The sequence below is a fragment of the Schistocerca americana genome, chromosome 6 (assembly GCF_021461395.2).
Source record: "Schistocerca americana isolate TAMUIC-IGC-003095 chromosome 6, iqSchAmer2.1, whole genome shotgun sequence".
NCBI lineage: Eukaryota > Metazoa > Arthropoda > Insecta > Orthoptera > Acrididae > Schistocerca > Schistocerca americana.
This window is the reverse complement of record NC_060124.1, coordinates 464,053,489-464,069,135: the sequence shown is the minus strand read 5'-3', so window position 1 is coordinate 464,069,135 and position 15,647 is coordinate 464,053,489. Positions and strand designations below refer to the sequence as shown.

At 43.0% G+C, this 15,647-nt stretch overlaps 1 protein-coding gene across 1 annotated transcript in view; it reads right to left on the bottom strand.

Annotated features, from left to right (window-relative positions):
- LOC124619748 (galectin-6-like) overlaps positions 1–15,647 on the bottom strand; it is a 437,408-nt gene that overhangs the window by 60,096 nt on the left and 361,665 nt on the right. Inside the window, exon 3 of the mRNA XM_047146327.1 lies at positions 14,779–14,867. Coding sequence (XP_047002283.1) covers positions 14,779–14,867 — 89 coding nt within the window. The remainder of the gene's footprint in view (positions 1–14,778; positions 14,868–15,647) is intronic.

The following is a 15,647-nucleotide window of genomic DNA, read 5'->3' as shown; positions in this document are numbered from 1 at the left end:
TCAGAGCCACGTTTTTAACACACACACACACACACACACACACACACACACACACACACACACACACACACCGGAATTCCACAGTAAAGAAAGTTGTGCGTCTCAGAAAAATGCTAGAAAGTTAACACTTATTGCTTTATATGTTCTCCAGTTTACGTTCATGTTGTGAACGGTAACTTAAACTGTAGATCTGGGTACAGTTAACTAGAAATCAAACGTATCTACTTCAAATTTTTATCAGATGATGAACATTAGACTTTTATGAAGTTTGGAAGGTAGCAGACGAGGTACAGGCGCAATTAAATCTGAGGCAGGTCGTGAGTCGTGCTTGGGTATCCCACTCGGTAGATACTTGCCCGTGATAGGCAAAGGTTCCGGGTTCGAGTCCCTCTCCGGCACACAGTTTACATCTGCCATGACGTTTCATATCAGCGCAGACTCCGTAGCTAGATGAATTCATTCCAGATGAATGACGGTGTACCGATAATTTTAAATGAATGAAAGAAGGAAGCTCGTTTCGTTCTTACAAGACAATACGATATTTGAAAACAACTGTGGTCACACACCCGTAATCACAAGTAAAGAAAGTGGAACACTTAGGTTCTTGATAGGATACTGTACTGGGAAAATGCAGTCTATCTACGATGCACTTGTGCGACCAAAAGCGTGCGCAAAAGGTAGTGGAGACAATAAAAACATGGCGAGACGGTGCCTTTCACCCCCTCCCGTAATCTGAGTATAGGCTTTTTTTTAAATTATTTACAGCATTCTCAAGGATATCTGGCAGTAGAACGGATGGGTTTCAAATTATTGTGCGGTAAACAGCGAGGTCATCAGTACTCTTTGCTTCAGGCTGTTAATAAGGTTCAACAGGTAGGCATTCTTGTTAAAATAAAAAGTGATAGTCATACATCAAGAGCTACTGGCATAAAATGGTTCACGTACATTCTACAGGATATTTTTTCAAACTGTTGTCATACAGCGGGGGAAATTAGTATGAAGTCACGTGGCTATCTGCAAAAAAAAAAAAAAAAAAAAGTTTATTTCCGTATTTGGTATTGCACGCATTTTCCCTTACAGTTTACAACAAAGCAGAACGAAATACTTCTCATTTCACCATGAGAATTGGACCGAGTACTTAAAAAGAAAAAAAGGCAGTCTTTCGGGTAGAGAGGGGGGCGGGGGGGGGGCAAATTAAGTGTAATGGCAGGTCAGTTACATGACGCGCACAGTGGTGAATGTTAACAGTTTGCTACAGTTTCAACCTGGAGGTGTGTGCGCGCTGGCTAACGTCGTAGGGAAGTTACTGTGATAATGACGTGTAGAAAGCTTCTATCGGGTGATGAACAAGCAAGTGTTAAGGTGTACTAAGAAATGGGCCTGTTTAATTGCCGGACTGCTAAGAAATTAGAGCGTTCTAGTTGTGTTATTCTTGGGTGCACTTTAAGGCACAAATTGCACATATGGTCTGACACGAAAGCTGTCAGCGTCAGGTACACGTTTAATAGGTTATTTTCCTACGTTAGAAGTATGGTTCTGACTATTGTTCTTCTGATTGATTATGATATTCGAACAGCATTTACGTATTCTAACAAAATATCTGTCACTTTGACGTAATTAAAGCTTAAAAATCATTAAATATCAAGATTTGGTCACGTGATTGAAAACGCTCTGTTACTGTCTGAAGCTTTGGCAACGTCAGACTAGGTCAGATGAAGCTATACGTGTGTTATGGGGAGTGGCAGCCGACGTTACGAGCTTTTTACGTACTTTTTCTGCAAACAGTTTAGCTATTTTGTGGTGGAAAACGCAATTACAACTTTTAAATAACAACATAATGGAATTTTGTGAACGCTGATAGTGGAAACCTTGTGAAAGTTGATACGTTTATTCTCACCCAATTCGAGCGGCGATATGTGAAACGACCTTCTGCTCCCTGTAGCATCATTAAACTCGCTCAAAACTAAGTAAGTGTAGAACTTACCCAAATGGGTCCGTATATTGCAGGTAGATGATTGACTATCAGCCATCAGCTACGACACAAAGCACAATAAAATTATTCTTGGCAAATCTTTGTGCTAATTTCCTCTAGAGAAGGCACTCGCTCAGCAGAGATAATGTCCCGAGCATGCGTTCGGTAGCGCAACGGATAGCTCATCTGACTGCTGACAAAGAATTCAGATGTTCGAATCCTACAACGAAGTTCTACACGAAATATGAAAATAGCTTTAGCAAGAACTGATTGTAGAAGTTGTTTCGATGGTGGGATGCATTGTATATAGCTTCGGATTAGTCTAATTCTGAGAAATGGACAACAGGATAAATGCATTTACTTTGCGAACAAACAAATCAGTTTTTTTGGAAAGAATTGCTAGTAGTGAAGATATCACCTACGCCCCAAGTACAATGAGGTGTAAGACGATGAGGTTTTCTATACGGAGAGATATAAAGCATGTACAACATGCAGGTAACACACAGCAAGGGCTATGATGACTGGAAACAAACGTCACTGTGTGAAGCAGATTTACTTCATCTTTATATAAGATAATGAAACTTCTGAAGTTTAAACAGTAAGGAGCCTAGCTGGACAGTATGAATATAGAAAAAAATTGTTTCTAATATATAAAAAGAGCGTAGTCACATTAGCTAAAAATATATTTCTGAACGTGACGTGTGTGAATAGCGACTGCAAATGTAAGCGCATGTAAACAGCAAGGAAAACAGTAATATTCCGTTGCTAATAGGTGTGGTGAAGTTCTGTAAATGTGATTTGATTTCGTATGAGAGGATTGACAGGTCGTTTTACGAAAAAGTTAAAATATTCTTTCAAGTTGGATTCGAACCAACGACCTATGGACATCTTATAACATTCGACGGTCTACCATTCTAACAACTGAGCTACCGAATAATTTATGTAACGATGGGTGTAACGACAATTTTCACCAAGATTATTAATGCTAAATTAATTAATTAATTTAAATTAATGTTAACTTCACACTGCAAAACATTTTTTATTAAGTTAGGAAACTTGTGCGTCGACGTGGTAGGAATTTGCCGGTCCAGAGCAACCACATTTTACACATCATCTCATTCTTTGGAACACTCAAAAAACACTTCACGAATTTTTTTATAGATTTATTTGTACATTATGGTACTACATACCGTGTGGAACCCATTTTCTGGAATGTAACTGTCAAAACAAGACGTCACTGTGAATTAGTAGTATTATAGTAGGAGCAGCGAGCTAATCAGTGATGTCACAGGCACCACATGACTCGAATGGAGCGTTTTCGCGGCCTTTCAAAATAATTTGATGTGCATTTCTGTTTTTATAAAAGAATATTGAAAGTCAAGAGCAAAAAAAGCATGTTTGTAGCATAAAATAACAAATCATTTCAGACTATTTTAAGGAAACAGTCAAATATATTTTGCGTGAAGCCAAAGTCAGAGGCTTGCGTTCCTCTCAAATCGCGACTTATTTGCACTTATCAGTCACTTCAAACGCGTCAGATAAATCCTTGCTGAAGAAGCGAATCTGGCACTCAAGAAACGGCTCCGTAAGTCAGCTTTAAACGATACACATAAGGAGGATCGACTCAAGTTAGCAGATTAACGTATGTCGTGCTCCGGAGATGGAACAAAGTAATTTTCAGCGATGAGAAGTTTAATTTGGATGGTCCAGATGGTTTTCAGCATTACTAGCATGATCTCCGTACAGAAAAAGAGGTTCGGAAGAGTAGAAATCTTGGGAGTGGCAACGTTATGGTCTGGGCAGCATTTTGTGCTAAATACACGTCCAATAGAGCATGGCTGCACCCCAAAATGAAGTCCGACGATTATATAGGAATGCTGAAAACTGAACTGGTTCGCAAGTATGATGAATTTGACGATGATAATTCACAATTCCATTTCTGAGCCGACCATCGAGAAATCCAGATTAAGTGCCACGGGAAATCTATGGGGCATCCTACCACGTCGTGTTTATCGCAATGGGCGACAGTCAGACTGTGGCCGAGCTGAAAACAATTCTGATGGAGTGGACCTCAATCTCGGAAGAATCAATGCCTAAGAGGATTTTTGCAGTTGTTAAGAACAATGGAAGTTCGACTAACTACTAGGACGTAATTGTGATCTTTTTATTGAATGCGTTAGGTTAATCTGACAACAGTCATCTGTGCGTTTATAACAATTTCCACCCCTGAGGTTGTTTTGTTTCTTTACATTTCTTAAAGTACCAATGCTAATGCTAAAATGAGTGTGTTTGCTTTGGTGTAAATTGTACAGGAAAAATGAGTGCAATACTAAATACGTAAATAAACACGTTTTTCCACAAATAACCACATGCCTTTATACTAATTTCCACCATTGTACATTCACAGCATAACCAGAAGAGTTGAGTGCATAAATAAGGCTGGATGATTGTGTAATTCATAGGGTGAACCAGCCACCCAAAAACACATTAAGATCTCCATTCCATTAAAATAAGTAGGAGTCTTGATGCCAGACAAAATGTCAAGTTTTGTTGCTATTTTCTCGTTATCGCATATAATTGAGGCTAAGTCCATTGGAAGACCAATGGCTTCCGTCCTGTCAGTATACAAAATACACGACGTTAAAACAAGAGTGCTATGCCACTATACTGCATGTGCAGTCATAAAGCATCAACTTTACACCGACCAGCGCAGCGCCGAAAAACAGAGTCAAGGAGGAGCTAACCCGCACGCCACTGGAAAAAGCGGGCAGTGCCACACCTCCACAAAGACAGAGTTCAGCGCCCCCTGTGAACGCTGACTTAACCACCTGTCCATTGCTGGTCGGTCCCAGTTCGGTCGCACACATCGAGAGCGTCAGTACTGAGTAATACTAAGATGATACTTAGTCTGCATTCTGAAGTAGCAATAATGTTTCCATGTATGTAGGAGGCACAGAAAGGATATCAAGCCACTCATAACGAGAAGTTATGTTTCTTTCCTTCTTTCCATTAATCTACAAGTGGGTTGTACAGATCAGTTTGGATTTCTACCACCGGCCATCGCAACTTATCTCCTTCCTTGTTTTGTGTCAGTGCTGACTCCCACAATATCTGGCAATAACACATACAGGCGGATCTTGGTGCATTGAGAGATAAGCGAGTGTCATTCACCTGTGTCCGATCAGTAAGAAAGTGATGACCGCTTCGTCCCTTCTTTGGGTTAGAAAGGAAGTGCTCCATCGTCGAACAGTGTGGTTGGTTGTTGGAGTTAAAGGGACCAAACTGCGACATCATCAGTCCCTTCATCCTACATAGGAATAACCCTCGGAAGGAGAGTACAATGGGCAAATCCTGGGAAGCCCGATTCTAAGCAAGATACAATACGACTGAGAGAAAATCAAGATGTAGACTGGGAGTGAGAGGGGGTAAGGTGAGCGTTTGACAAAGGAAATGGATTCCCTGCGAGAAGTGCGAAGGGAAGATTGCCACGTGGTCGTGGTTTCCTCTATTGCCCTAAGTTTGTTTGGGAAGTCCAGGGCGAACCATTTCGAGTACCAGACTTCCAACAGAGTCGACCGAAGGTCCAGTTCTGGCACCCCCTTTCCAAAAGTGGTATCCTGGTAGCCAGCTTTGCCAAGCCTTAGGCATGTTCATTCCCTGGGATCCCAACATGTCCAGTGTATCAAATAGTTTGACAGACGGTAGCCTGTTTTTAATACTTCCGGCTCACGTCTTTCCCACTCCATCATCACCGAGAAATACTGTGACATGATTCCTCGTTGCAGCAGCAGGTTGGGTGTTTTTCTGTAGTCATGACGGATTTGCGCTTTTTACAGAGGCACGCCGAAACAGTATCCTCATTTTTTACCTGTCGTTTGCTAGTACAGAAGCTGTCGAGCTGCAGAAAGGGACTAGTCCAACGCACTGTCTCGCAGATTCCGATGCCAGTCCCAACACAACACATTCATTCATGGCAGCAGTATACGGCTCAGTCATTCGTCCTCAGTCCCTTTATATAGCCCTCTCTCATCGCTGGACAACTGAATCACAACCCTTTGTCTGAGGACGAAGGAGATCTTTGATGTGTTTATCAGAATACACTCGGTTTTCCAGGGCAGAGTTATTGCAGTGGACTCTCGAGTAAACAGCTAATATATCACTCGAAAAAACAAAATATAGTGTGAAATTTCAAAGTCGAAAAGACGTCCGCTCCAAGAACTGGGACCTTCTCAGATTCTAGCGGTTGCAACTCAACGCCACGTGCACTCATAGAGATGCGAATCCTACATTTCATTTGGCATGGCTGTACAATAATGTGACTAACTGAATACACGAGAACTGCCTCGGGTCCATCGTAGGCTGTCACCAGTGGATTCTACCGGCTGGGGTGTGTGTGTGTGTGTGTGTGTGTGTGTGTGTGTGTGTGTGTGTGTGTGTGTGTTTGAGGTTAACGGACGCTAAACAGCGTGGTCATCAGCGCCCAAACGCATTAAAACATTAACACATGCAGTGAAGGGACTAAGACTGACAGCGAACAAGGAGAACGGCTAAAAGACACAGACATGACGCAGTTCCAAATCCTCGTTCATCTAGTATTACACTGGTCCTGGGATACACTTTACCGTAGCATTCCAAAAGGTGTAGCTTTGAAAACACATTTTTTTTCACTTTAGTTATGACAGTTAAGATTGAGAAAACAGAATGCATGACAGTAATGTACTGAATCCCTTAATGTGATCATACGTGAAGTTCTGTATGCAAAGGAAGTGCTATAGATTCCATCAAGGCTGATAAAGCGCTTTTTAGTTCATTGTTTGTTTCTAATCTTCGACAAGCATTAACGTAGCATTTGTTGTTGGTTATTTTTTATATCCAACAGGATTTTATTAATCATTATACCTTATCTTTATTCGAGAGTTTTCAGTTTCAGTGTCAGGCAAATCACTGTCCAGTCACATTAATATGGCCACGTGTCAAAACTCTGAATAACCAACTTTTGCAGTGCAGACCACTGCGAGACGTGCAGGACGAATGTCAATGAGGTTTTGGAAGACACCGACAGGGATGTGCAGCCGCGCCGACTGCAGTGCCTTGGCAAGCTGCGCTAGGTTTCTCGGTTGTGTGTCCATGGCGCCAACAGCCGTATCGAGACAGTCCCACAGATTTTCGTTATGTTTTAAATGTGGGGAGTTTGGTGGCCAGTGGAGTGATCTTCGAATCAGGCACGCAAAACTGCGAGCTCTACGGCACGTTGCATTGTACTGCTGCCACATGCCATCGTGCCGAGAAAAAAAACAAACTACATGTAGGGGTGGGCATGGCCGCCAAGGCTAGATGCATACTTATGTTGATGTATAGCGCCTTCCGGAATGACGAGACCGCACATGGAATGTTACGAAAACATTTCCCAGACCACAATAGTTGCAGGGTGTTTTTCAGACTTTTCACGCCTCCCACGCGCCTCTCGCCCCCTCAGTGAACGTCCATTTGCTGTATCGGTGTGCTATTTCCAGCCTTCTTCGCCGATGCACAGCGGTTTGCTGCGGAGGCTCATATGCAGCAGTGTTAGCTGCACGGTCGAGGAAGCACTGATGGTAGTATATTGGTTCTTCTGGGCGGTCACCTGCTCGACCGCTGCACGTCTATTCACCAGTACACATCTTCGCAGCCTTCGTCCATCCCTGTCATCTACCCCCATAGTGGACCACAGTTCCCTCAGCGCCGGTTTTGGATAGCGCCATTTTGCATGCGCGGTATGCTTTAGCCACAGCGGCTTGCAAATAGTTTACACATTTAGCCGTTTCGGAAATGCTTTCACCGTCGGCCCGAAAGCTAATGGTCATGCCCTTTTGGAAGTCAGATAAATCGCTTCGTTTCCACAATACGACTGCACTGTTTTCCGCATCTCCCGACACGCTTTGTATCGTCCCTGCTAGTAATGCCACTTACCCTCTGTGTGTAGTTATTGCACGTTGACGTCTAACAAAGGCGATGGCCACATTTGTTGAGACTGGACCGGGTATTATTGCAGTAAACAACAAAAACAATTTTTGCGAATATTTTCTAGCTGTATTTCATAACTAGTTGGATAACCTGGTTTTACTCCAATGAGGCTGTAATTTCAGATTTTTGAACCAAAATGTAGCTCCATACCTATATTCGCATATACTACTGAAATGTGCTTAGCGTTTAGCCATAAAAGTAATCGTCCTCGAAAGTACTGGGTAGATCAGTAGTTTGAGGTACAGTAAGTTTGGTATACTTTCTCTCAAATTTAGTTGTTGGGGTACTTTAGACGAATATCTACGGACGCCAATGCGTGCGACCCATCCTAGAAATTGCTCGATTTCATGGGATCCATATCAGACAAGCGTAAAAGGGAATACTGAACTTATAATTAAAAGGGCAACACGAATGATAGAAGATTAGTCCGACACACGAGACAGCGTTACGGATATGCAGACGCTTGAAGAAAGATGCTGTTACCCCTGAAAGCCTATTTACTAATTTTCAAGCGCCAGTACTGAAGAAACTCGGAATTTTGTTCAACCCCCTATGTGTAGCTCTTCTATTCTGTTCGATATCTTCAGATTGACTGATACAACATTTCCAGCTGTTGATAACAGAGTTTAAACTCAAACTTTTGAGCTCGTAGCAGGCGTATCTTTTTCAAGCTCCTAGCCCTTTTCTACACAGAGCAACAACTTTCTCGTGTCAATCTAAAAGTTGCCTCCTTGACAGATCTTCAGCTCATTTTGTCATGTGTGTTGTTCTTTTGATGTTAATATTCTCGTTCGATACTACTAGTTCGCGACAACTGCGTAACTTTGTTCATTTATTTTCTGTTTTCGGCGAGCAAAATCATTCTTACTTGCTGCTACAGCTAAGTTCTTAACAACGAGCGGTAAGCATTTACTGTTTCAGGGTCACCGTTTGTACAGTGGATACAGAGGGGTCAGATGTCATGTAAGCTGATATTTTTAAATTTTAAAATTTTCTTGCAAAATTGTCCTTAGGAAAACATAGATCGATAAAATAATTTTAATATGCTGTAATTTTAATAAAACAGTTTAGATCGCATGTAAATTGTGTATATTTTATTTGGTGACCTGTTTCGATCATTTGTCAGACCATCATAGACCTTTTGTTTTACTCTGTAAACAAGAGTATGGCATCCTGTAAGTCGTCGAGGAATAAATACAATCTTAAAAGTAAAACAACAGAAAACAAATAGCTTATATACCTTTGGTGGCAGAAGGAGTCCTACATAACGTCATCAACAGCCAATTGTAGAGAACCGGTAGTGCAACGTGTAGGAATTGTTTGTAAAGGTATGTTGTTATCAATTAAAGTCTTAGAAAAAACAGTTAAGGATGTTATGATTATACATAAAAGACGAGCATTATCAATTGTTCTTAGATAGAACAGAACGTTTCCCGCAATGACTCTGGCTCATTTCAGTATATACTGTCCTCTACAGGTATATGTATGTATATTCAAATTATCCTTAATTGTTTTTCTGTGTTTTTTTCTATGACTAACTTATAATAATAATATAATAATATAAATTTACAAACAGCTCTGGCAGATTACAGTAACGGTTCTCTACGAATGGCTACTGGTAGCTTTGATTACGAGGCGGTGAGCGAAGCTTTCGCTGTAAAACCACGAGTGACTGACCTCTACTCAGCAGTGCCCCACGCCTCCAGAGCGGCCATGCTCCACGCCACAAGTCCCTGCTATCCCCAAGAGTGTACCATCCATTTATTATATTTTAGTTCTATGACTAAATTAATTTCTCATGCGGTTGCAATATGCGATATTCTTGTTTGCTGTGTAAAAAAACGGCCTGATAAATGGCCGAAACTGATTACCCAATAAAATATATAGAACTTACATACGATATAGAGATCGTATTCAAATAATTTAAATGTATTTTTAATGTGTTACAATTCACTCATGCATTACTTCTGACGGTGAGCGCAAACATATATTTACTTCCGCGGGCGAGCACGAAACAGTTGTGTGAGCAAGTACAGACTCCTTAAACAATGATGAGGCAAAACATCATGGCCACTGACCTCGTCGACAGTCAATGCTTCATGTGGCCTTGCAGGCGCAAGGTGCGGTATGTCAGGTATGTAAGCAGATACGAGACGAATGGGGAATCATTCTAACGCTGATAGTGGCCGCAACTGATTAAGTTCACAGACAGCGACTTTGACGAAGGGAAGATTGTTGTGGTCCAGTGCCTGGGAATGAGCATGTCAGAAACGGTGACATTAGTCGGCTGTTACGAAGGTAGGTGGCAGGAAGGTGGTGAGACCAGGAGAAGGCGACAGGCTGCTCGAAACATGCACTGCGCGATGGACGCAGTCTGGTGCGAGGGCGGGGGGGGGGGGGGGGCAGTTTATGCTATCGCAGGCTTTCATCTGTTCACCTGGACCTCTATGGGGGCGTGCAAAGGGTACTAGGAAAGTTTTGCAATACTAACGTTGAGTCGCAGGAGGTTGGTTGTTGCTGAGTTCCGAGAATTCTTCATACTAACATTGTAGCCGCTGTGCCAAGTCTGTGGGCGCAGTCGTTCACTAGCAGGGTTGGTTAGAAGTCCTTGTTATGGCATCGTCGTCACGAAGTGAGATTCGGGCAGTTTTGCGGTACAACTTCGCGCGTGGTTTAAACATAGACCAGTGCTTTGAAGGAATGACTCTTGCGCTGGGTAATGTATATCCAAACGGCACAACTATATTCAGGTGGCATACAAAATTCCAAAGAGGAAATTTCCATCTGGAGGACGTCGAGAGGACGGGAAGAAGGAAAAGTTGATGCTGCGAGGAGAATGCTAGACGAAGACTGGCGAGTGACCCATAAGCAGATAGACGATACCTTGGGGCTAAATGCACCAGCAGTTCGATTTTGCATGATCATTTGCAAGTAAAGAAACTTTGTTGTCTCTGGGCGCCACATAGGCTGAAGAGCAGATGATACGGTTTGTGACTTGGTGCCGGGAGATGTTAAAGAAGTTTTCTAAGAGACAATCTCGGTATGTGAATAACATTGTGACAGGTGAGGAGACTTGGCTGTATTATTATCACATGCCCGCCCGGCTAACCGCGCGGTCTAGGGCGTTGCTTCCCAGGCGGGAAGGCATGCCGGTCCCCGGCACAAATCCGCCCGGCGAATTGGTGTCTACGTCCGATGTGCCGGCCAGCCTGTGGATGGTTTTTACAGAGGTTTTCCGTCTGCCTTGCCGAATGCAAGCTGGTTCCCCTAATTCTGCCTCAGTTACACTATGTCGGCGATTGCTGGGCAAACGCTGTCACCACGTACGCGTACACCATAATTACTCTACCACAAAAACATTTGGGGTTATACTTGTCTGGTATGAAACGTTTCCAGTACGGGAAAGGGGGGGGGTCTACTGGAGGCCGAACCGCACAATAAACCTGGGTTGGCGGTGGGACGGGTGGACTGCTGTCGCCTGTTGGGTTGTGAACCACTGAGGGCTACAGCGGGACGAAGCCTCTCTGTCGTCTCCACAATACACAATACACAATTATTACGACGTGCCAACTAAGACTCAAAACAAAGTTTGGGTTTTTGGAGATGGCGACACACCTGTAGCTGCCAGAAAATCCTGACCAGTAAAGAAGTAAATGAAAACTTTTTCTTCGAATCGAGTGGAATTGTGGACCGTGTTGTTTTGTACACACACAAGACAGTCACAGCTAAGCGGTACATTGAGCAGTGCCTGCCCAGAGTCATCCAATCTTTGAAAACTCTGCAATCGATATCAAGAATGATACTTAATTCCTCCATGACGACAACGCTCCACACCACGCCAAAGAATGCACTGAATATTTGCGAGGTACAGGGCTGAAACTTCTTGAGCACCTTCCTTACAGTCCAGACATTGCTCCTTGTGACTTTGCACTGTTTCCGCATGTGAAAATGAAGCTGAGAGGAGTTCAGTTTTCAGGTGATGAGGAGCTCCTGAGGGACAACGAATGTGCCTTACTTCGTACAGAAACTTAGGAGAATTGGTTTTTAAAAAGGAGAGGTGCATTTAATGTGGCGAAAATTACTTCGAAAAAAATTAAATAAAGTCGCATTGCAAAACTTTCCTCGAACCCTTTGTATGTCGTAATCTAACACAGCATGACAGCTGCGAGCTACGTGTATTTACGGACCACCCGCATACCTTCACGCTTGTTTTACTAGACGGCGATGATGTCCTCTAGCTGAGTATTTGCCAGTGTCACAGTACAGCATCTTGATACACTGTTTGAGGAGCACGACGGTGAATTCACGTTGATATCTACCCACCAAATTCACCCCATCTGGACGCGGTGGAAGACATTTGTAATACTATCGTGTGCTACCTCGGCACCCGAAGATCACCGGTCCGTATTTTACGGGAAATAGGTTGGTTCAAATGGCTCTGAGCACTATGCGACTTAACTTCTGAGGTCATCAGTCGCCTAGAACTTAGAACTAATTGAACCTTACTAATCTAAGGACATCACACACATCCATGCCCGAGGCAGGATTCGAACCTGCGACCGTAGCGGTCGCTCGGCTCCAGACTGTAGCGCCTAGAACCGCACGGCCACTCCGGCCGGCGGGAAATGCGTGACCTGTGCGTAGACATCAGTGTCACACACCTCTTAAAGCCCACCACGGCCTTGTCGAATGCACGCCACGAATGCTGTATTGCATTCCAAAGGTGGACAAATATGCTTTTTAGGGGATTAGTACATGGATAAGTGTCAAAAATCGATTTTTGAATTTTGGTCTTAAAAATTCAATACAGTTTTCTGCATTGGAAGTAGTTTACTTTGGGGAAATTGTACTAAAGAAAGCTCCAATATTAGAGGAATTTAAAAGTGCCTGCAAACATGACGACACTCCCAAGTCGTGCACACAGATCTGTTAAAAACAATTTTGTGCTCATTTGTTTCTTATTCATGACTTTTTAGTCTCAAATGCCCTAGTTACACAAGATAATTAGAGAAGTAATTACACGGTACCGAACAATTGTAATTAAAGTGCAGCTAACTCATAGAGGTCCAGTGTGGGCTGTAGTTCTAGTGTGACAGTGAAACTTGGTAGATATTCTAAATCTCTAAAGCGGAACCGATTTACACTAGAAAAAATTTAGTTTCTATTTTGGCCACCAGGTGAAATTCTGCGCTGTGAATGCAAGAAAGACGTAAATAAATGTTTCCGTATGTAATGGATTAAGAAAGAGGCGTCGCCCGCATCTCGTGGTCGTGCGGTAGCGTTCTCGCTTCCCACGCCCGGGTTCGATTCCCGGCGGGGTCAGGGATTTTTTCTGCCTCGTGATGGCTGGGTGTTGTGTGCTGTCCTTAGGTTAGTTAGGTTTAAGTAGTTCTAAGTTCTAGGGGACTGATGACCATCGATGTTAAGTCCCATGGTGCTCAGAGCCAAAGAGGCGTCGGCAGAAACGGTCAGACAAGTGAGAAAGGCATAATATCGATTTTAGTATTTACCGCCCCTTACACAGTTTGTCCAACGGGAGCACCAGAGACGTCAGCGAGATGCCGTACAGTACCAGATTTGCACCTGGTGGCCAAAACTGGAACTTATTTGTTTCCAGTGCAAATCGGCTCCACTTTAACCCAATAGCATATCTACTAAGTTTCGCTGTCATACGGTAAACTGGAACTTATTTGTTTCCAGCGCAAATCGGCTCCACTTTAACCCAACAGCATATCCACTAAGTTTCGCTGTCATACGGTAATTACACTCCGCACTGGATGTCCGTGAGCAGGTGCGCTTTGCTTATAACCACCCGGTAGAACTCAAAACCAAAATCAGAGTTTTAACAACTGTAAATTGGAACTGATACCAATAATTGTGCTGGTAGGACTAAGCTCTTTGAAAGTTGGGTGATATGTTTCAGTGACGGTGCAGGGTTGAGATTGAAGGCTATTGAATTGTTGGGAATTGGTTGGCGAACCAAATATGCGAAGCAGTTCAGTTGCCACTGACCGCAGGTGATTCATCGAAGCAGAGAAATCAGTGCTGGCAGCCGTCAAAGAAGCAAGAACAACAAGTAGTAGCCTGAAAAAGGAGTGGGAGGGAGAACACCACCAGAAGCAAGAACAATACGGACCTGGGATGCATTAGTGTTATGCAGGGTAGGCAAAGAAACAAGCTTTGACATTAATTTCCCGGAAGTGCACTTTTTTTGATGTTGTGGTACACACTGATTGAAAACTATTAAAGAGGGACGGCTGAAATTTTATGTATTGTCTTAAAAAAGACCTAACCTAAAACGTAAACTATTCTAATAACTCAAATTTGAAAATTAAATACTTTACAGAAAAACTGTAAGTTAATAACTGAATTTTTTTATAATCATTATCAAAAAATTGTTAATATTTTATGAACTTTTTAAAAATCTGCCTTAAACAGAGTAGTGTACAGAACTTTTAGAAAAAATGAAGCTCCTACTTTGCTTTTATTTCGAGATAGGCTGTACATAAACAATGAACACGTTTTGTTTCACTTGCAATACGGTATGTAATTTTTAAAAAAAGTGAGACACGAAAAGCTGAGATTCATGTATCACATTATTCCGAAAACGTCTGTTACCGCCTTGTGTTCACGAACCAATCCCCGTAAGCAGGTTGTGACGATGTTTTTGAGCATTAGCGTATGCCAATATACATAATCTTAATAAAGATTTGAAAAATTACGGAACATAAGGAAAGACTCCTTCGGTGAGGATAGCAGATATAAGTAACAGAAGTAATGTGAGTGCTGTTGTGAGTACACACCTGATGGCGTTTGGAGTGACTCGACCTTGCACCAGTACCATGCGTCCCGGCTGTAGCACCACCGGCAGCTCCCCAACATACGGGACGCCCTGCAACAACAAAGCAACACAACCGTCAAACTCTTTCATCTTATTTGTTCACCAAAATGTACGAAAATCGAGCTAAATAGACTGGCGCCTGTGCTACTCGCAAGTCTACTATCGGCGAGGCGGGAAGTGAAATCTGGAAGGATTATACCAAAATGGAGTTCGCGCTATACGGACAATTTAACTGGACATTTTTTGCGGGGGATGCTGGGAGCGAGCGAATAAGGCAGTAGAAGCAGGGCGGGATTGACGAACTTCCGTTCATACAAACCCGAGTACCCAAAGAACACTGCTAGCATTAGCGTTGTATAGTAGTACATGTAAAACGCTAATGCGAACAGGTTGGCATGAGCGGAAATACGTCAATACCGCCCTACTCCTACTGCCTTATTCGCTCACTATCGGTATCCCCCGCAAAATTATCCAATTAAATTGTCCGTAATTTGGAAACCCACGATTTCAGTTTAGGTTGTATAAAATCGTGAGAGTGATCTTTACCTCCATACGTCACCTCTGCTGGCCTACGACAGTGTATATGGGAGGCAGGAGTCCCTTACATCTCCAACCCCCCAACCCACCAAACAACCCACCCCCCCTTATATCTGCTCCCAGCACCCAACGTGCTAAAGCTTGGTTAAATTTGTGTGTGTGTGTGTGTGTGTGTGTGTGTGTGTGTGTGTGTGTGTGTGTGTGTGTGTGTGTGTGTAGAGGGGAGGGGGGCAAACAAGCGTGCCATCTTCGACAGATAAGCACACTGAGGAGTCAATGAGAAAAAAGAAAGTG